General features: G+C 61.7%; 2 protein-coding genes across 5 annotated transcripts; one reads left to right on the plus strand and one right to left on the minus strand.

Annotated features, from left to right (window-relative positions):
- The first annotated feature begins 640 nt into the window (after positions 1-640).
- On the plus strand, positions 641-11,101 carry SLC37A2 (solute carrier family 37 member 2). 4 transcript variants are annotated; one of them, XM_064173348.1, is made up of 20 exons: positions 641-724; positions 2,849-2,930; positions 3,015-3,102; positions 3,431-3,509; positions 3,700-3,835; positions 4,986-5,062; positions 5,158-5,324; positions 5,621-5,658; positions 5,802-5,981; positions 6,128-6,218; positions 6,303-6,365; positions 6,509-6,594; positions 7,424-7,472; positions 7,727-7,800; positions 8,797-8,875; positions 8,988-9,085; positions 9,414-9,478; positions 9,737-9,785; positions 10,348-10,379; positions 10,835-11,101. In XM_064173348.1, the coding sequence occupies exons 1-18, from the start codon at positions 666-668 to the stop codon at positions 9,777-9,779; spliced, it is 1,554 nt and encodes a 517-aa protein (XP_064029418.1). In that variant the 5' UTR covers positions 641-665; the 3' UTR covers positions 9,780-9,785; positions 10,348-10,379; positions 10,835-11,101. The 4 variants fall into 4 exon arrangements, with proteins under 4 accessions (XP_064029418.1, XP_064029419.1, XP_064029421.1 ...); XM_064173349.1 differs by lacking the exon at positions 10,348-10,379; XM_064173351.1 differs by lacking the exons at positions 9,737-9,785; positions 10,348-10,379.
- A 4,651-nt stretch (positions 11,102-15,752) lies between these two features.
- Positions 15,753-19,495, minus strand: TMEM218 (transmembrane protein 218). Its single transcript, XM_064173295.1, has 3 exons — positions 19,369-19,495; positions 19,175-19,277; positions 15,753-16,253 (listed from the first exon to the last, which is right to left on the minus strand). Exons 1-3 carry the CDS (start codon positions 19,476-19,478, stop codon positions 16,119-16,121), a joined length of 348 nt encoding a protein of 115 aa, XP_064029365.1. The 5' UTR covers positions 19,479-19,495; the 3' UTR covers positions 15,753-16,118.
- Positions 19,496-20,626: the final 1,131 nt, after the last annotated feature.

Consider the following 20,626-nt stretch of genomic DNA (forward strand, 5'->3'; position numbering starts at 1 on the left):
GGGAAGGATGATGGAGGAATGTGTATGGAAGGAGCATTCCAAAGGAATGATGGTTAAGGAGAGCCATCGCTGCTCCTTCACCTCACCACCCCCCAGGGCCCTGGGAATAACTCCAAATCCCTGCAAACAACCCCAATTCCCTACAAATAACCCCAATTCCCTGTCAGTAATCCCAAATCCTTACAAATAGCCCCAAATCCCGACATATAACCACAAATCCCTGCAAATAACCCCAAATCCCTACAAATTGCCCCCAAAGCGTGGCTGGGTCAGATTAGCCAAAATCTGGGCCCAAGACGTTTTTTGGTTTGGGTGGGGGTGGCTGACAACGGCGAAGTGAGTGGAAAAGTTACTGCCAGCGTTTTCCCCCGGAAAAATAACCCCACAAACCGGGAAAACGCAAAACCAGCACCTGGGGCGCGCCGCGGAGCCCCGCACGGGGTGTGGGCGGATGCCCCCTGGGACTTCTCCCCGCTTTTTCCCCGTGCCCAACGCCTCCCCTCCTCGGCGATCGGGTTCCGGTGGGTCCCCGCCGGGAGCGGAGCGGGACGGGGGCTCGGCGTTGCGCCGGGGCGGGGCCGGGCGGGGCGGGGAGCGGCGTCCGCGCGGGGCGGTGATAAGGAGCCGCGGGGGTGGGGGGGGCGGCAGCTGCTCCGCCGCCCGCCATGAGGGCACCGCTCGCCCCCGGTGTCCGCCTGCTTCGTGCCCTGCCCCGGGACAGCCGGTGAGCGGGGAACGGGGCACCGCGGGCAGACGGGCTGAGGGGATCGGGACACCGGCTTGCCCAAGGACCGGCAGCAGGATGGGGATAGGCTACACCGGGCGTCACTTGCCTGGCGACTGGCACCGGGATCGGCACCGTCCCGGGGATTGGGGACGGGCTCGGGATCAGGCAGGGACCAACAGCAGCGCAATGGACCTGGGCCGGGGGCCGCTTGCTCGGAGCCGGCAGTGAGCTGGGGCCTGGCCACGGAACGGTGGTCCTTGGCCTGAGGACCAGCACCAGGATAGGGACTGGCACCAGGACAGGGATCAGCCTTGGACTGGGGGTTACTTGCCCAGGGAGCAGCCCTGGAGCTGTGGTCACTTGCCCGGGCTCTTGCACCCCGCCAAGGGTGGGCATCGCTCCCGGGGCACAGAGAGCCTGGCTGCAGCACAGCACCGCGCCCAAGACCAGCGGAGTGGGCACGACCCGTCCCGGGCCCAGAGGGCAGCAAGCCCCGCTTGGCACCGCAGGGCCGGGCAGGGGGACTGCAGGGAGACCTCGAGATGTGCAGCAGCACCCAGCAAGGCCCTCACCCGCGAAGTGTGACAGGATGTGGCCAGCCTTACCCTCCGAAAGCGCTGGGATGTGGCCAGCGCAGGGATGCTGTCGGTCGCGCTGCCTCCTGCCCGGCGCTGCGCTCGCCGCCGCCTCGGCCTGACCCAGCGCATTTCTCTTCGGGCAGTCTCTTGCCAAACCTGCCCTCGTGCTGCGGCTTTTTAACCCTGCCAGGGCCCACTGGGTAGCAGCAAACCCAGATGGCTGCACGGGAAGTTTCTCTTCTCTCTCCCTGCTGCAGCCCGCAGTGGCTGGGGGGGTTCGTTATGTTTTCGGGGTGAGAACCAGGAGTTTCTCAGCTGCACTGTGTCTCAGAGCCTGCGCCCTGGAGCAAGGAGCTGCCCTGGATTTGCAGGGTGCCTTTAATTGCTGCCGTCCCATGAGGAAGCGAAACTGGGAAGAGGACAGGCTGAGACTGCCAAAAAAAGGCTTTGATTTGGGGTTTTGCCGGCCGGGAGTAGTCCTGTGCCACCTCCCCGTGCCGCGCCCCCCCCCCGCCCCCGACGGCTCACAGCTTCTGCGCTGCCCTAAGACCCTCCCTGAAGGCAGGATGGGGCCCCCTGGGAGTGCTCATCCTGCTCCGCAGGGTGCCGGACCCTGGCTGGGACTCTCCAAGCTTCATCCGCCGGCTGTGCGGGGAGCAGCATTCCCCTTCTAGAGCCCAAGCCGCGGTTTTGCCTCTCCTTGAACTCAAACCAAAGGGATAAAATGGGGATGCAGCGGAGGGATTTGGGCAGGTATTGCTCAGGGCATCCTCCCCCTCCTTCCTTTTTCCAGCCTGTCCTTAGTTAGCCCCGGGAATGGTGACTCAGCTGCTGCCTCGTGCCCCGTTTCCACCCGTGACGCCGGGAGGGCTCTTGCTCACCCCTGGTTTGCTGGGATGGTAGCTCAAGGAGCGGAAAAACTGATTTGTTTCCCCCCCAGCTTCAGCTTGGCTCTTTTCAGAGCCACGGCAGTGCCTGTCTGGGGGCGGCTGAGCCGGTTCAGCTTACTCCTGGGGCAGAAGAGTCCCAGTTGGTGGGAGAAATGCCCCCGGGTGTGGCTCTTCCCCTCTGTCTAACCCCCGCGGAGCCGCCTGGGTACATCCTGACCTTGCCCCCCAAGCGGGCTCAGACTGGCTGTGTGCTGCATATTCTTCCTCCAGAAAGCAGGAATTTTGGGGTAGGGGGGAGAAGAGCACAGCTAAGGGGACGCTGGAGATGCCCAAAACATCAGGGGAGGTTTAGGTGGGGCATTGGGAAGAAGTTCTTGACTGTGAGAGTGCTGAGATACTGGAAGGGGTTGTCCAGGGAAGCTGTGGACTCCACATCCCTGGAAGTGTTCAAGGCCAGGCTGGATGAGGCTGTGAGGTGGGAGGTGTCCCTGCCCATGGCAGGGGCTTGGAACTGGATGATCCCTCCCAACCCAACTCATTCTAGGATTTTGTGATCCCCACCAGGCTGGGTTTTGCCCACTGGGATGGTGATAAACCACTTGTCCCTCTCTCTATCCTTGTCCCACCAACCTTCTCCTTGCTTGATGCCACAGGTACCGAGGGCTGACACTGGTGCTGACCTTCCTCTGCTACAGCAGCTACCACCTGTCCCGAAAGCCTATCAGCATCGTCAAGGTTAGCTCCTGCCATGGCCAGAGGGCACGTGGGGACCCCTATGTCCCTCAGCACCCACATTTCACCCCTTTTCTCACCTCACAGAGCCAACTGCACCCCAATTGCTCAGCCTTGGGCCCAAACCCCCACAATGACTCCAACAGCAGCACCTGGTGCAGCTGGGCACCCTTTGGTAAGGCTCAGATACCCTACAAGTCACCCCACAAACTCCTCTCCTGGCAACCAAGCCAGGCTCACCCCTGCCCTGAGCCAGGTCGTGGCTCGTTAGGCACCGGAGGTAATTAAGCAGCGTGAACTGGCCCCAGTGCCCTCAGACCAAAGGGCACCAAAGTGGCGAAATTTGGGCCAGGATGGGGCCGGGACCCAGTGCTGATGGCACCAGTGACACTCCAGGAGCCCCTGAAATGAGGAGGAGGGATTTGGAGGCAGGGGACAAGTGGCCACAGGGAGGGCAAAGGGGATGGGGCCAGGCTGACATGGCCCTAATGTTGATTTTGCAGATGGGGATAACTACAAGGAGCTCTTCGGGGCACTGGACAATGCCTTCCTGGTGGCCTACGCCATTGGCATGTTCATCAGGTACCAGGGCCGCTGCACACCAGTCGGCACCAGTCCGCCGGGAAGCTGGCTCCCAGCAGGCTGGGGTCGTGCCAAGGGGAGAGCAGCTGGGGGGTGGCAGCTGCCCGGGGCTCTGGCAGCAGCTGGGTGTGGGAGCAGCCGTGGGTGCCAGTGCTGTGCCAGCTCTGTGCCCGCTCTTCCCTCTCTGCAGCGGCATCTTCGGGGAGCGCCTCCCACTGCGCTACTACCTGTCAGGGGGCATGGTGCTGAGCGGCCTCTTCACCCTGCTCTTCGGCCTCGGCTACTTCTGGGACATCCACGCCCTCTGGTACTTCATCGTCATGCAAGTGAGTCCTGCTCTGGCCTTATCCCAGGTCTTTGCGGGGGTCAGGGCTGGCTCTGTGCCCACACAGGAGGTGGCCTGGCACGGCCGCACCCTGAAGGACACAGCCGCGCACAGCGTGGGCACCGAAACCGCAGGGCACGCCTGGCTCGGGCAGCAGGGCGAGGGCTGGTTTGGCAGCTCCAGCTGCTCCCGGTTGAGCCACGGGAATGATGCAAATGGCTCCAGGGCTGTCCCGGCAGGAAAACAGAGAATCCAAACTGAGAGTTTTCCTAAGAGCCTGGGGGAGGGAGGCTCCTGCTGGGTGCAGCTGCCTGAAAGGAGAGCAACCTGAGGGAGGCCAAGCAGGGCAAGGGCAGGTCCTGGCCCTGGGCAGGAACAACCTCCTGCAGCAGCACAGCTGAGGGGGAGCTGCTGGGAAGCAGCTGCAAGGAGCAGGAGCTGGCAGTGCTGGGGGGCACAAGTGGGCAGGAGGCAGCAGTGTGGCCTGGGGGCCAAGGAGGCCAAAGGTGTGGTGGGGGGCATGGAGCAGAGTGTGGGCAGCAGGGCAAGGCAGGTTGTGCTGCCCTGTGCTGTGCCCTGCTGAGGCCACGTGTGCAGTGCTGGGCCCAGCTGTGTGGTGCCCAGGGGCAGAGGCAGGGCAGTGGTGCAGAGAGTGCAGTGGGGGCTGGGAAGCTGCTGAGGGGCCTGGAGCAGCTGTGTGAGGAGCAAAGGCTGAGAGCCCTGGGGCTGAGAGGCTGCAGGAGAGCAGCCCCAGAGGGCATCTGCTGAGTGCTCAGCAGCAAGAGCTGAAGGAGCTGTGGGGGGCAGGAGCCTGGGGCCAGGCTCTTGGCAGTGGTGGGCAGTGGCAGGCCAAGGGGCAAGGGGCAGAGAGTGGCAGGCAGGAGGCTGCCTGTGGAGAGGAGGAGAAAGTTGTTTGTGGTGAGGGTGCTGGAGCCTGGAGCAGGCTGCCCAGAGAGGCTGTGGAGTGTCCTTGTGTGGAGAGCTTCCAACCCCCCTGGCACTGTGCTGCTGGGCAAGCTGCTTGGGCTGGATGATCCCCAGAGGTCCCTTCCCGCCCCCTCCATGCTGGGCTCTGGGATTTTGTGGAATGGTGCTCCATGGATTGAGCTGGTGCTCGCTGGGTGCCAGTGGTGCTGCTTACCTCCTGCCAGGTGTGCAATGGGCTGGTGCAGACCACTGGCTGGCCCTCTGTTGTGACCTGCGTCGGGAACTGGTTCGGGAAGGGCAAGTGAGTGCTACTCCGGCATGTCCCAGCCTGGTCCTGGTCCCTTGCTGGCCCCAGCAGCCACCCTGGTGATGCCTACCCTCGCTCTGTCCCTGCAGGAGAGGTCTGATCATGGGCGTCTGGAACTCACACACCTCTGTTGGCAACATCTTGGGGTCTCTCATCGCTGGTGTCTGGGTGTCCTCTGCCTGGGGCCTGTCCTTCATCGTGCCTGGCATCATCATCGCTGTTGTGGGCATCATTTGCTTCTTCTTCCTTGTGGAGTGTGAGTGTCAGCTGGGGCACAGCAGGTGTCCAGTGCAAGACTGAAACCAGCAGGGCCACACCTTTCCTCCTTACCCATCCCTGAGTGCTTTCGGTAACCCCAAATACCTGTTCCCAATCTGTGGCAAGCAGGGATGTGGACCTGAGCACCATGCAGCTGGTCAGCATCCTTTGGGTCACTCCTCTCAGCCTGGAGATGAAGCCCAGCCCCAGGGGCTCCTCAGCCCCATGTTTCCCTGCTGTGGGGTGCTGGAGCAGGGCTGCCCCAGGCTCATGCAATCTCCTTCCTGCTGGCAGATCCCGAGGACGTTGGCTGCAGTCCACCTCTGCACCACGTAAGTCGCTGCTCAGTCAGGGTGCGGGAGGCTCACTGCTGTCCTGCTGGCAGCCTCCACCAGGGCATGCTGCAGCACCAGCTCTGAGGCTTCAGCCCTTCCAGCAGCCAGAGCTTCACCTCCTGCCTTCGGCTCGCTCTTAGACGGCCTCTGACGAAGATCCTGGCGGGGTGACCTGCAGCGAGAAGGATCCTGAAGGGATCACCTGCAGTGAGGGGCCGCTGAGCATCTCGGGCCAGAGCAGCAAAGATCACCTCAACAGCCCCAAGGAGCCAGCGGAGGAGCCTGAAGCCATCAGCTTCCTTGGGGCACTCCAGATACCTGTGAGTCGTGGCCTGGCCCTTCCACCATGACAGGGATGCTGGAACGAGCAAAGCCCAGGGCCAGAGGTCACTCCACGGGCAAGGAATTGGGGGAGTTCCTCCAGCTGGGTAGAAGGAGGCTTCTCTGATGTCTTCTCTCCTCCCAGGGTGTGGTGGAGTTCTCCCTGTGCCTGCTCTTTGCCAAGCTGGTGAGCTACACCTTCCTCTACTGGCTGCCCCTCTACATCGTCAACGTTGGTGAGGTTTGGAGGCCAGGGAGGCGGGGGGGGGGGGGGGCTGGGCACGGGGAGCATCTCCTCACCACTCTTCTCTCCCTCACAGCTCATTTTGGAGCCAAGGAAGCTGGGGACCTGTCGACCCTCTTTGACGTTGGGGGCATTTTAGGTTGGTCGCATAGCTGGGGGGGGTCGGGGATGACTTGAGGACTGGAAAGCATCCTGGTGCTGCATGCCAGTGGCTTTGGCACTCAGCCAGGGAAAGCTTCGCTGCTGGGAGGTGCCAGCCATCTCTGCGGCCCCTTCTTGCAGGAGGCATCTTCGCTGGCCTCATCTCCGACTACGCCGGCGGCAGAGCCACCACCTGCTGCGTGATGCTGGTCGTCGCCGCGCCCATGGTACGTCCCGGGGGAGGGGGCCTGGTCACAAGGGAGCCTCTGCTGCGGCTGCTCTGAGTCACTGCTCCCTTCCTCCGCTCCCTTCCTCCGCTCCCTTCCTCCGCTCCCTTCCTCTGCCCCAAGCGCCCCGGGACGGGCAGGTCACGCGCCCCGCGCGCAGCTGCACCGATCCCGTGCCCGGACGCGCCCGGGGCTGGGCATGCAGATATGGGGGCTGGGGGGGATCGGAGAGTCCCTGACAGATGGAAGCCTCTCCGGAGGGAGCTTTTGTTCCTCCGTCCTGCCATAATCTGCTCTGTTCCAAGGCCTTGAGGGTTGCACTGCGCAGGTCCAGCTTTGGCCTCCTTGCTTTGCCCCCAGAAGGTGTCCTGCTGCACTGGCACTTGGCTGGCACAATGTCCCCCAGCACCCGCCCAGGGTTCGTTTGGCTCCGAATGCAGTTACTTAGCTGCAATCCAGCTCTGGGCCCTGAGCCTCTTCTCTCTGATGAAGCTGGCATGCACAGAGGCTGTGCCCAGGTCCCCTGGCATTACTGAGGGGGCAGATCACCGTTTGGCCTCACTGGTGGGAAGCAGGCAAGCCCCACGGGGATGAGAATTGCAGCAGCACCTCTGTGTGCCAGCTGCCAGGGATGTCAGCTGGCAGGCAGGTGGTGGGACATGGAGCCAAGGGCGTCCTCGGCTCCCACCCTGGCTGCTCTTTGAAGGCTGCTTGGTGCCAGCTATAATTCGGGGCCTCACCTTGTGTCCTGCGGGTGCCGCTGCAGGGAGGAGGCTTGGCAGAGGAGCTGCCATAGCCACAGCTGGGCTGGTCTGTGTCTCTTTTGCAGCTGTTCCTGTACAACTACATCGGCCAGAACGGCATCGGCACATCCATAGGTGAGAAGCTTGACACAGCTGCCACTGCTGATGGGCAGTGGGGGATGCTCTGCACCCAGCCGGGCTCCCAGGCGGGGCTGGGGGGGAGGGTGGAGCCAGGTGAGCGTTCAGTGCCTGCTGGGTGGGATCTGCTGGTCAAACAGAGGTGAGCGGGCAGCAGGACAGCGACGTCTGCTGCTGGCTGCGGAGGGTGGAGTCGATGCCCTGCTGCTGCTTGACACTGAAAGCTTCCCTCTCTCCCTGGCTCCTGGCAGCGATGCTGGTGGTGTGTGGCGCGCTGGTGAACGGCCCCTACGCGCTCATCACCACCGCCGTGTCGGCAGACTTGGTAAGACACCTGGCAGGCCCTGCCGTGCCCGAAGGCTGCTCTGCCTTCCTCAGGGGGGGTCTGGCATCATGGAATCCTTTCAGCTGGAAAGCTCATCCAGTCCAGCTGTTCTCTGACTCTCCCGAGGCTGGGCCTGGACCAGGTCCCTCAGCACCACATCTCTGCCCTTTCTAAATGCCTCCACCCTGGGCAGCCGGTGTCAGCCTTTGCATTTCCAGACAACCTCCCTATTTCCAGACTCCTTACCACATGTCTCTTCCCAGCCTTTCCCACCTTCCCCTGCACTGCAGTCCAAGGCAACATGGGGATTACCACAGCTAGCAGGGGATGGTGCTGAGGAGGGGCAGTGCTGAGGACCGGGGAGTTGCCAGGGAGTTGCTCTTTCTGTCCTTCTTGCATCAGGAATAGCATTTCAAACAGGTTTGCTCCTTTGCACCAAGCTCTGCCTCAATGAAAACCAATCTGCCCAGCTCACAGCTGCTGAGCACCCAGCACCCAGAGTGGCTGGATCAGGCCCATGGTCCCCCTGATGCCAGCAGCAGGGAGCTGCCCAGTCCCCAAGGCCTGCTGGAATTCATAAGTTCACGGAAGGGTTTGGGTTGGAAGGGACCCTAAGGACCACCAAAGCCTCTGGAAGCCCAGCAGAGAAGGTCCAGGCTGTCACACCTGCTGCTGTGCTCATAGCCTCCCTTGAACGTGATGCTTTGTCACCTTGGCTGCACAACTCTGCTTTGGCCCCACTGCATCTCCCTCGAAGCACAGAGTGGGAAAAATCCACTGGGAAGTTACCTGTGGTTGCTGCCTGCTGCTGGCACTTCCAGTTTTGCTGGGCTTTGGCTGCAGCCAGTGCCCAAGTTTGGCTTTCACATCCACATTTGGGTCCAACACATGGGAATTGCTGCCCGGGGTGTGAGTGGCCTCACTTGTGCCAGGACTTGCCAGCTGCAGCCCCCAGAGCTGTTTTCCTTCTTACTTTCTGCTCCTCCATGCCCACAGGGAACCCACGAGTCCCTCAAAGGAAATGCCAAAGCCCTTTCCACCGTCACAGCCATCATTGATGGCACAGGATCCATAGGTAGGTCCATCTGGGAGATGCCAAGCGTTTATTTCCCCTTGCTGCTGTGGCACTGGGTGGGTCCTGGTCCCCTCTGCCTTGGTCTCCTGACACGGCTCCTGTGCCCTGGCAGGTGCCGCGCTGGGGCCACTGCTGGCAGGGCTCATCTCGCCCACGGGCTGGAACAACGTCTTCTACATGCTGATAGCAGCTGACGTCTTGGCTTGCCTGGTAGGTCCCTCCTGAGTGGAACTCATTTTGCCCCCCTGGGTGTTTAAGGGTTCCCTTTTATCTCCGTGCTCACCGGTGGAGGGGGTCCTCAGGAGACAGCCAGGCGCAAGGCAGCCAGGCATAGGGTAGGTTGCCAAACCCTGTATCGGCTGTGCCAAAACGCTGCCTCCATCCACTTAGCTTTTCCCAACAGCCTCCTCCTGGCACAGGGTGTGACCTTCCTTAGGAAGAGCCTTAAGATCCCTCTCGGTGGCAGCAGCTCTCAGGCTGAGGTTGGCGGCTGCAGAGCCGCTGGCCCCGTGGCAATCCTCTCCCTTTCCTCCTGCAGCTCCTCACTCGTGTGGTGGTCAAAGAGGTCCGTGGGTGGTGCGGCCCCATGGCGCGGCAGAGAGGGTACGTACAGCCTGCCCGGTGCCAGCCCGCGCCGCGCCGGGGCCGGTCGTGGCTGCCGCTGCGCAGGGAGGTTTGCGACCCCCTGCTGGCCCTGCTGCACCGCCGCGGGCTCCACCAGGCAGTCTGCCCCGTGGCTGCCAGTTGCGGGCACAAGGAGACAACCTGTCCACCGTGAGCCGGGGCAGCGCCAGGGGGAGTTTAGCCCTTGCTGCCTCCTCAGACTCTCTTGGTGCTGAACTTGGTCCTCGTGTCTTGTAGCTCTAGCGTGCAGCTAACAGAGTCAGTGCTGGATGGGAAGTAGCTCGGTGTGAGTATCCCTGAGGATTAAACACAACCCAAGCCTGATTCGCCCTGATTCCGAGTTTCACTTGGCAGGCTCGGCCCAGGATCATTTCAGATCCAGATGTGGGAATCAGAAGGATCAAATCACAGTGCCCAGGGAAGGGAGTGCAGCCAGGCGGGTGGGCAGCACGTCTTTAGCAGCCGTTAGCCGAGATTGATTGGCATCAGTTAATGCCCTTGAAATGGCCACGTTTACAGGCTGGCTTCCACCCTGCGCTAATGAGCTTGATTGCAGGGCGCCTGGGTTGGCTAATCAAACCCAGAGCACGGCAGTGAGGGTGCAATGATCTCCACAGCAGCCCTGGCCCCACTGATTGACACCACAATGATCACAGCAGCCCTGGCCCCACCGATTGCCACCACAGTGATCTCCGCAGCAGCCCTGACCCCACTCTAATTGCCACCAAAGCTGCACTGCAAGCACCGAAGGGCAAGAGGCTACAGCTAGTCCAGTCGTGGGGGTGCCAGGGGTGCCAGCCTCCCCTCCCCCAAAACGTTTGGTCCTCCTTTGTGTCTTGTGCTTGCAGGTGACACAGCAATAGTCTGGGCTCGTGGTGCGGTAAGTGCGGCCCAAAGCTCCTTCTCGGGCCGCCGGTGGAGGGCTGTGGGCTCCACTCTCTTGTGCCAGGGCTGGCTGGGCCAAGGACTGTTCTGACCGGGCTGGCACCATCCCTGTTTGCACCAAATGCAGCTGGTTTGTGCCGAGGGAAGCAGCTGGCTCCGTTTGTGAAAGGAGTCCGACGCCACAGAGAGCTTTGGGGAGCTCTGGAGGAGCTTGGACAGAAGACGCTCAAATGCTTTGGGGGGGTTCTGGGCTCCTTTCAGCTTTGGCCAGTGGCACAATGGTGGCTGAATCTCCCCCGTGCGCCTGCTTCTCCTCCTGGCTTGTGGTGCAGATGGGGCTGGGGGAGCCCGGCAAAGCCTTTCCATCTCTCCAGCAGCACCGCGGCGCTCCCTGATCCCAACACCGAAGGGCACCCTCCAGGCTCAGCCCCTTCGCTTCTCTCCCCGCAGGTTTAAGGAGTTCTGATCTGCCCCCAGCGAGCCGCCCCGAGCCGAGGGGCCGGAGGGAGGAGAGAGGCTTTGGGGCACGCCGGGAGCGTGTTGGTCTCGGCAGAGCCGAGGCACAGCCTCAGGCAGGGACCCCGCGGGGCTGCCAGCGCCGGCGCCGGGCTGCTTCGGAGGGAGGCGGCGAGGAGCAGCGCGGGGCCGCCGCTGCCTGCGCGTCGGGGCCGATCCTTCGCCGTCGGCCTTTTTATTAATAAAACCCTGCAAACCCTGCCTTGCCACCCCAGGCCCTTCCTCGGCCAGGGCTCTGTGTGCACCTGGGGGCAAGGATTGTGCCCTTCTCGCTTTTCGTCCGTGGGCAGCCTCTCGGCAAGCCTGCCCCGTCCTGGCGCCTGGTATTTCGGGGATATCGGACCGGGAGGACTGAGCCAGATCACTTACGGCATCAAAGTAACTCCGTAAAGGACAACCCCAGGCCTTTTACTGAGCCTAAATGAAGCTGGGTTTGCACCTCCGCGAGGCAAACCAAAAAGCCCAGAGCAGCATTTTCCTGGGGCTTGTGCCCCCAGACTGCACTGCTTAGCCCCAGACGAGCTTGCAGCCACGCAGGGCACAGCTGCTCGCTGGGCAGCCGCTCGCAGTCCAGCTTGGGCAAGCTGATGATGGTCTTCGTCAGACACCTCCTAATTAGCAGTCCTCAGGAGGTTAAGTCAGCAGCTCCCCCGGGCAGGACCGGGTGCGGGAGGCTCCAGCAGCATCGCCATTAAGGCGGGGGCAGCTGTGCACTTGTGGCCCCCCCGACTTTGTGTGAGGAGCTGGGGTGCATTTCCCAGCCTGCTCACCACCGGCGGGTGGTGCTGGGGAAGACTCCAGCTCTGCCCCGGGTGCCGGGGACTGCCTTAATGCCAGGTATAAATCTGAGCTCTAATTGACTTCACCTCCTTGGATCTCAGCCCGAGGAGAAAACATCTGGGTCCGATGTGATTTTATTAAGTGCTGATTTCATCAGCCAAGAGGAAAAAAAAAGGTGAGAGAAGGAAACCTGCGGAGCAGTTGGATCAGCTCCCTGTGAACCCCTGCAGGGGGACGGAAACACGGCAGGGACGGGCAGGCACATCGCCAGGGTGGCTGGATGGCGACAGCCTTCGGCCCCCTCCACTCTGACTGAAGATGCTCAGTGGGGCTTGAAAATGTGCTGGCTGCCAGGGGCAGAAAGCAGGACACGGAGAAGCAAAATCCCAAACTGCTCCAATTTCCCAGGGCAATACCCCCCCGCTCCTGGCGACCCCCCTCCTCCCCCCCCCAATGAACCACAGGGAGAGGCCCCATGTGAGGCTCTGCCCTTAGCAGAGACGCAGGGGCTGGCAGCATGGCATCGCTGTGTGGCTCCTGGCAGACGTGGCCTCTGGCAGCACGAGTGTGAAGGAGCCCAGGAGGAGCTGCCAGGCGCTGGTCTGAGGAGAGTCGTTTGGTGCACACGTGGCTGAGCTTTGCTTGATCATCCTCCACCTTGTGGAGAAGGAGCTGGGGCGGGGGGAAGCTGAAGCAGTTTCCAGTGAAAAGCATCCCCCAGGCCCTGCATGCAGGTTGGTTTGGGGTTTTTGGTTCTCTTTCTTCCTTTCCCTCCCTCCCTTCCACCCCCTGTCTGCTCTTTCAGCTGCTCTGAGTTTTTCCGGGACAGATTTAGGGCTGCTCGTGCTTGGAAAGTCTGAGCAGCCTTGGCTGAGCTGCCAGGAGTGAGGAGAAAGGGCAGCAGGAGTCAGCCCCTGGCAGCTCTAAACCTGAAAAACAAAAAAAAGAACAACCCAAAAAAGGAGCCAAAAGCCAAAGAAAATTTCAGCTCCTGCAGAGATGGGAGAGACTGAGGGGAGGGAGGGCCAGGGGGTCCCTGGGGCTTGCACGGCCATGGGACTGTTCCAGGCTGCTCCGGGACAAGGCTGAAACTTGCCCTGCCTCATTCCTGCCCTGCTGGAGAAGGGACTGCTGCTGTTCCCCTGCCAGGACCCACTTTGGCACAGGTCACATCCAACACCTCTGCTGCTGTCCTGTGGGTGGGGAGAAGTAATTGTCTGAACTGTGTCGCAGCTGCTGTCCCCAGGTGGGGTCCCCAGCGCTCAGTGCTGGGCCCAAGCCTCTTTAATGATCCAGACATGGGGGCTGAGACACCCTTAGTCAGTTTGCAGATGGCACCAAGCTGGGAGGGATCTGCTGCAGGATCAGAGGCTCTGCAGAGGGACCAGGCCAGGCTGAATGGATGGGACAAGACCAATGGCATGAGGTTCAACAAGGCCCAGGACTGCATTCTGCCCTTGGAGCACAACAGCCTCAGAAAGACTCCAGGCTGGGGCAGAGTGGCTGGAAAGTGCCCAGCAGGAAAGGCTGTGGAGGTGCTGGGTGCAAGCAGCTGAAGGTTGGATTCCCATCCCTGGAGGGGTTTGAAAGCTGCAGAGCTGTGGTGCTGAGGGCAGCAGCCTTGGTAGAGATAGAGCAGGGTTGGACTCGATGAGCCCCAAGGGCTCCTTCACCCAGAGCTGTGCCATGCTCCTGTGCCTGGTGCCCTTTTGGCAAACACAGAGCTTGTGTTTTAATCCAGGTGACATCTCCAGCCACAGCTTCCAGATGAGTCTTGCTGAGAGGTGTCTCAGGAAGGGGCAGGCTGCTGTGGAGGTGAAGAGGTGGCTGGGGCACAGCTGGTGGCATCCAGTGCTGAAGGGCTTTTAATGAGCAGCTAAAGGCAAAGTGGGACTGGGCAGCAGGAGGCTGCAGTCAGCAGGGCCAAGGGGCAAACAGAGTGGATTTTACTTGCCAGGACAGTTAGGCAGAGCAGTGGTGGGGAATGGCCTCCAGTCAGGGACTTGAAATCAAGAAGCTTTTCCTGCAGGCACGCAAGAGCATCTAGAGCAGCTGCCCTTGGGTACCAGCATCCCGCTGCAGGAGCATCCCTGCTCCTTCCAGTGAGCCAGGCAGGGAAGGAAGGGCAGGGAAGAGGCCAGCCCTCCTGAGGGCAGCTCAGGCACTCTGCTAGTGCAGCCCTCCTGGCACAGCAGGGTTCTCTCACGGGGTCACAAAGTTGTTCCAGGTGGAAAAGCCCTCTAAGGTCATCCAGTCCAATGTCAACCCAACCCCACCATGGCCATTAAACCATGGCCCCAGGTACCATGGCCCCAGGTTTCTGGAACACATCCAGGGACTCCACCAGCTCCCTGGGCAGCCTGTGCCAATCCCTGACCACTCTTGCAAGAGAGAAGTTTTCCCTCTTGCTGGGCTTTAGCACAGGATTTTGAGCTGCAAGGAGCTGGCTCCTGGGGACTGGGAGCAACCAGCATGAGGAAAGCTGGGACCGTTTGCTTGCAGGTTTGGGAGAAAGCTGGGTCAGAGCTTGGCTCCAGCAGCCACTTCTGAGCTCCCCACACCTCCACCAGCCGGAGCAGTTGGGGCATGAGCCAAAGCCACCCCCTGCTGCGCACTGATTGCGAAGTTATAGCACTCAAGGTGCTAGACAGAGACAGATGTGCAAGGGAGAAGTCATCCTCCAAGAGCTGAAGGTCTGGGGTGGGGGATGGCAGCAAAATAACCCCCTCTGGGGGTGGCTGGAAGGCAGCTCAGGCTCATACCGATTCTTTGACGCCGTCCTTCCCTTCCCCAGAATAAACAGGAACCGTCTGGAGAGCCCCGGCCCGGGGAGCAGAGCTGCCCAGGATAAACAAACACAGCAGAGGGCCCGGCTGAGCTCAGCCAGCTGCTCCCTGCCTGCTGGGCCGGGGAGGACGATGGGGCTGGGAATGCCTGCTCAGGAGGGAGAGCACATGGAGCTCTTGCCCCAGTTAATGGGATGGGAGGGAAGAGCTGAGATGGGCTCCCGGTGCCAGAGCCCTTCCTGCTCCCCAGCCCTGCAGGCAGCCTTTGGCCTGAGGTTAGTGGCAGACTAGCAGAGGTTGAGCTTGGGCTTTGACAGCACAGAACTGGAAGAAGCTTCACATTCCTACTTTTGCAGGTGCTTTTAGTGGCCCAGGTGGTTCTGCAGTGGGTTCTGCTTGCTGGACTCGAGGCCTGACTAAATGCTGCCATCTCCAGCTGGCCCAGTTTGCCAGCACAGCCAGCAAGGCTCTGTGACCACCCCTTTGCACTGGCACAAGGACTGACACTCCGCAGGCAGCTGTGAGGGCAGCTCTCTACCTTCTGAAGTGATTGAGGTGAACTAAAGATGGATTTTGTTTCAGGCCTTCACTCCACCAGCAGCAGGAGCCCTGGCATGTTGCTGCAGCACCTCTGCCCTGTTTCAAGGCGCACCTGCAGGCCTGGAGCTGACCAAGCTAGGCCTCAGGTACCAGAGTGTTTTCTGCAGGGGAAGTGAGGCCTCTGTGCCTGCTGGCTCTGCTTTGTCTGTCTTTCATGTCCTGGCAGCAACACTTTGAGACTGATAGGGCTGGAAGGAGCTGCCCAGGAGAAAATCAAAGCTTGTGTGAGAGCTGTGAGCTTCTTGCCCTCAGGCTTTGGGGCTGTTTGCCCTGCACGAAGCTCAGGGCTCCTGTGCTGCTCAGCTTTGGAGTCACAGCAGCTGTGAGGAGCTGAGCAGCTCTGGCCATCTGGGGCTGCAAAGCAGGAGCTGAGATGGAGCTGACCTCCTCCAGCACCTCTGGGAATCTCTTCCTGCCACGGTCTGGATGGGAAAGGCTCCTTCCCTGCACTGAAGCGGTCACATAACAGTCCAGGACAAACACCCTCCCCCTGCCAGCAGCTGAACCCCTGCACCTGACTGCAGGGGAGGGAGAGTTTAGTGTCCCTGTTTTGTTCCCTCCTCCACTCCAAAGGGTTCCAGCCAAAGGGATCATCCCAAACAATCCACAGCCTGAGTTTCCAAAGAACACCCTCCAAGGGGAAGAGGCAGTCTGCAGGGACACAGTCACTCCGGGGCAGCAGAAGCTAAATAAATGAAGAGTTTTATTAAACTGAAGTGAAAAAGAAACAGTAGCAAAGCACCTCTGGGGAACGGGAACAAAGCAGCCCAGGCCCGCTCCAGTGTTGAGTGCAAAGAGGGGGAGAGGTTAAAGCACCTTTGCAGCCTGCAGAGGCTTGAACTGCAGCCTCCTGCAGAGGCAGCTGCTGGTGCTGCTCGGTGCAGGTGCTGCTTTCAGAGCTGAAGGCTGCAGTGCTGGGTGGCAGTGAAGCCCTTCACCTGCTTTGTTGGCCCTCTCTGAGCCTGGCACAGCCCACACCTGCAGCCTCCTGCTGCCCAGCTCTGGGTCAGTGCCATCAAACTGAGATCTCCTCTGGGCGCAGGCTGCCGCTGCTAGCTGCCATGGAGTGGTTTGGCATAGACTGGCTCCAGGAGGTGGTAGATGAGGAGCAGGAAGAGGCAGCCCAGCACCACCAGGCTCATCACAGCCAGCAGCACCAGGCGGCCGATGAAGAAGGTGTCCACGATCTGGGGAGAGGTAGAAAGCCAAGATCACAACACTTGGTGCAGCCTCAGTCTGCAACATCACCTCCTAGGAAAGACTCCAGAGGAAAGCCAGACCTCACCAAACCCCAGAAGGGATCTCAAAAGATCACCCAGCCCGGCCCCCTGCCAGAGCAGGGCCGCCAGAGGCAGTTCACACAGGAGCACGCCCAGGGGGAGCTGGAATGTCTCCAGAGATTTCTCTTCTCACTTTTCCTTCCTGACCCAGATGCTCTCTATGGGAAGTGGAAGGTGTGACAAAAGACCCAAAGAACCTTTTTCTCCTGGAAAACAGCCACTTGTGTGGCAGGTGACACCGAGGGAGCAGCAGCACAGGGGAGAACACAAGTCAGAACCTGCAGCAGCCCTCCCTGGCCCTAAGGCTCCCAACACTGCAAGAAGGAGCAAAACTCCTCTCTTTTAAAAGGGAAATGGGGAGGAAAGATAAAAAGCTTTAAAAATCAGCAGATCCAGTGGCAAGACGAGGCAGAGTGAGGAAGCTGGGTACAAAATCACCCTCGCAGCTCCTGGGACTCCCTCGCTCAGCCCCGGCTCAGCTCCACAACCCGCAGCGGCAGAGGCTGAGCCGCGGCGCTGCCGCAGCAGTCCCCTGTGAGCTCAGCGCCGCCGCCTCCCGCACGCTGCACTTTTTAATTAGCCAATTAGCAGAGTGCGGGCGCAGAGAGCCCAGGCCATGCATTATTGATAGCCAGGGCTGGTCCAGTCCGATTGAAGATCCAAAGAGCTGCTGGCCTCCCGGGCACAGAGCGCTCGAGCTGCCCTTCATCGCGCCTCCAGCCCTCGCAGCAGCAGGTCCCTTGCAAGCAGGGGCGGGGGGGGACGGAGGAACGCCGTTAGCAGGGACTGACCCAGCTCGGGAGCTTGGAGAGCAATAATTAATGTCTATTAATAATAGAACAGAGGAAACAGCACCTAAACCACCACCAAACTTTGTGTGTTCAGACCTCAAAGAGCTCTGGGAGAGCGCAAGCTGCTAGCCCAGGCAGCAGCCACGCAGGTAGCTTGATGGGACCCAAAACTGGGGGGAGGGAGATCCCCCAATGCAGACAAGGAGCTGTCTGAAATCGAGGGCTCCATGCTGGGCTGTGGGAATCAAGGGATTCATCCAGCTGGCAGAGCCCTCCCAGCTCGCCCAGCCCAGCCCTGACCCAGCACCAAACCATGGCCCCCAGCACAGGGCCACACACTGCTGGACCCCCCCAGGGATGCTGCCTGCAGCACTGCCCTGGGCAGCCCATTCCAAGGTTTGGGAACCCTTCCAGGGCAGGAATATTTCCTGAGCTCCAGCCTGAGCCTGCTCTGGGGCAGCCTGGAACCATTCCCTCTGCTCCTGTCCCTTGCCCCCAAGGAGCAGAGGCTGCCCCCTCCTCGCCCCAACCTCCCCCCAGGTTGCTGCAGAGAGCAAGGAGGTCTCCCTCAGCCTCCTCTGCTCCAGCCTGACCCCCCCAGCTCCCTCAGCCCCTCCTCACCCCCAGCTGCTCCAGGCCCTTCTCCAGCCTCGCTGCCCTGCTCTGCACAGGCTCAGCCCCTCCATGGCCTTCCTGCAGCAGGGCCCAGAGCTGAGCACAGCACTCGAGCTGTGGCCTGCCCAGTGCTGAGCACAGGGGGATGGGCACCTCCTGCCCCTGCTGCCCACCTGTGTCTGAGCCAAGCCAGGAGGCCATTGGCCTGCTTGCCCACCTGGGCACTGCTGCCTCATGCTCACTCACTGCAGCCACCCCCCCAGGCCCCTCTCCAGGCTTCCCAACCACACCCCCCCAGGGCTGCAGCTCCCCAGGGGCTGCTGTGAGCCAGGGGCAGGACCTGGCCCTTGGCCTTGTTGCACTTCACCCAATGAGCCTTGGCCCCTGTCCAGACCCCACTGCAGAGCTTCCCTACCCTGCAGCAGATGGGCACAGCCACCCAGCTCGGTGCCATCTGCAGACTCACTGAGGGAGCCTCAATGCCCTCACCCAGACCCTGGATAAAGGTAACCTTCAAAGAGCAGTAACTGGGTTCTAAAGCACAAAAAAGAGCTGAGGGAAAATGAGAGGCTGCAGAATGAGAGAAAAAGTAGTCAGAGGCTGAGGGAGAGCTCCAGGGTGCGCTGGGAGGTGGAGGCAGGTGGGAGCACAGCAAGCCAAGGACCAAGCAGTGAAAGGGCACAGCAGAGGGGGAGCAGAAGCTGCTAGAGTTCAGGACAAAGCTGGAGGGGAATAAAAGGATGAGTGTGATTGCTGCACAGAGCCCTCCTGGGGCTGGGAGAATGGGCAGCTGAACCCCACAGCTCACACCTAAGTAAGGGATTTTGGCTGCTGCAGGAGTGACACTGCCTACACCCACAGCAGCCTGTGCTGGAGACAGAGACCAGGAGGAGCTGGGGGCTGCTGGGAGCACCCCTGAGCTACAGATCCATGCCCAGGGCCCCCCAGCACCCCTGGGGGCCACTCCTGGACTCTAGGGGCATACCCAGGGCCTCAGGGCTGCTGCTGGGGACACCCCTGAGCTACAGGCCCAACCCTGGGCCCCGAGGCACCCTTTGAGCCCATCCCCGGCCTCCAGGGCTGCTACCAGGGTCAGGTAAGGAGGTAAAGATCCGAACCTGGGCCACCGGTGGTGGCCACCCCCAAGGCAAAGTCCCCCCGCCAGGGCCTCGGAGCTGCCCCTGGGGCCCTCCCGGGGCCACACATCTTCAGGTGCTCAAGGCACTCGTGGGGGCCGTTCCTGAGGTAAAGGCTCAACGCCACCCCCGGGGCAGTTGCTGGGACCTTTCGGGACCCATCCCCGGGGCTCGGTGTGGGATCAGCACTGAGGCAGAGATCCAAGCCCTGGGCCGCGGGCAGCAGCAGGGCCCTTCCTCCCGGTAACGTCCCGCCCGGCCACGCCGGCTGCTCCACGGGGCTCACCTCCTCGGCGGCGGCTGAGGCCGGGCTCCCGTCCTCCCGGGGGAAGAGGAGCAGCGCGGCGCTGAGGACAGCGGCTCCCAGCGCCACCGGCACCACGGCGAACCTGAGGGGAGGGCGAGAGGCAGGCGGAGCGGCCTCAGCACCCGGCCCGGCCCTACCTTCCTGCCCTCCAGCCCTCCCCTCCCGCTGCTCACCGGGCCCGGCCGGCCGCGCGGGACAGCGCCAGGCAGAGCAGCAGCGCCAGGCCCCAGAGCAGCGGCAGCAGCACCACGCCCGGGCCGGTGCCCAGCGCCGCGGCCGCCATGCTGCCGCCGAGCCCTGGCAACCGAGCCCCGCAGCCAATCAGCGCCGCCCGACGCCGCACGGCGCCTCCCATTGGCTGCGGGAGGGACGAGGAGGCGGGGCCGCGAGAGGCGCGAGCGCACGGCGGGGTCTGGCTCCCTGCCCGCACTGCGGAGCCGGTCCCGGTCCCGGTCTCGATGGGCTCCCGGTGCTGCCCTCACTGCGGTCCCGGTCCCGGTCCCGGTCCCGGTCTCGATGGGCTCCCGGTCCCTGCCCGCACTGCGGAGCCGGTCCCGGTCCCGGTCTCGATGGGCTCCCGGTGCTGCCCTCACTGCGGTCCCGGTCCCGGTCCCGGTCCCGGTCTCGATGGGCTCCCGGTCCCTGCCCTCACTGCGGAGCCGGTCCCGGTCTCGGTCTCGATGGGCTCCCGGTCCCTGCCCTCACTGCGGTCCCGGTCCCGGTCCCGGTCTCGATGGGCTCCCGGTGCTGCCCGCACTGCGGTCCCGGTCCCGGTCCCGGTCTCGATGGGCTCCCGGTCCCTGCCCTCACTGCGGAGCCGGTCCCGGCCTCGGTCTCGATGGGCTCCCGCTCCCTGCCTTCACTGCTGTTCCGATGCTCTTCCTGATTCCAATCCCTGGTCCTGCTTCCAGTCCGATCTCAGTCTTTATCCCAGCTCTATTCCCAATCTCAAAATCAATCCTACTCCAGATCCTGGTCCCAATCTCTATTCTAGTCCTGGACCCGATCCTGATCCCAGTCCTATTCCCAGTCCTCAGCATGGTTCTAACCCCAGTCCTAATCTCAGTCAGGGTCCTGATCCCAATCCTGGTCTCAGTCCTGATCCTGGTTCCATTCCCTGGTCCTAAATCCAGTCTTTATCACAGTCCTGATCCCACATGTTCCCTGCACAGACTCAATCCCATTCCTGATCCTGGTCCCAGTCCCACTCAATCTCAGTTCTGGTCCTCATCCCAGTTCTAGTCTTGATTATGGTCCCAGTCCCAGTCCTGGTCCAAATTCCAGTCCTGATCCTTGTCCTGGTTCTGGTGCTCATGCCATAGCCCATCCCAATATTCCCAACATCAGTCCTGGCTGTCCTGGTGACAGGGAGCTCGAAGGACCTTCCTCCAGGTGCTGCCCCATCCCGGCCCTCGAGGCCATCCTGAACCT

This window comes from Pogoniulus pusillus, chromosome 38, assembly GCF_015220805.1.
Source record: "Pogoniulus pusillus isolate bPogPus1 chromosome 38, bPogPus1.pri, whole genome shotgun sequence".
Classification (NCBI taxonomy): domain Eukaryota; kingdom Metazoa; phylum Chordata; class Aves; order Piciformes; family Lybiidae; genus Pogoniulus; species Pogoniulus pusillus.

Coding starts and splice junctions, on each gene's coding strand:
- SLC37A2 (XM_064173347.1), top strand. CDS start 666: ATGAGGGCACCGCTCGCCCCCGGTGTCCGCCTGCTTCGTGCCCTGCCC. Junction 2,931..3,014: donor AGCCTATCAGCATCGTCAAG/GTTAGCTCCTGC, acceptor CTCACCTCACAG/AGCCAACTGCACCCCAATTG. Junction 7,801..8,796: donor CCGCCGTGTCGGCAGACTTG/GTAAGACACCTG, acceptor CCATGCCCACAG/GGAACCCACGAGTCCCTCAA.
- TMEM218 (XM_064173295.1), bottom strand. CDS start 19,478: ATGGCGGCCGCGGCGCTGGGCACCGGCCCGGGCGTGGTGCTGCTGCCG. Junction 19,278..19,368: donor CGCGCGGCCGGCCGGGCCCG/GTGAGCAGCGGG, acceptor CCCTCCCCTCAG/GTTCGCCGTGGTGCCGGTGG. Junction 16,254..19,174: donor CCTCAGCCGCCGCCGAGGAG/GTGAGCCCCGTG, acceptor ACCTCTCCCCAG/ATCGTGGACACCTTCTTCAT.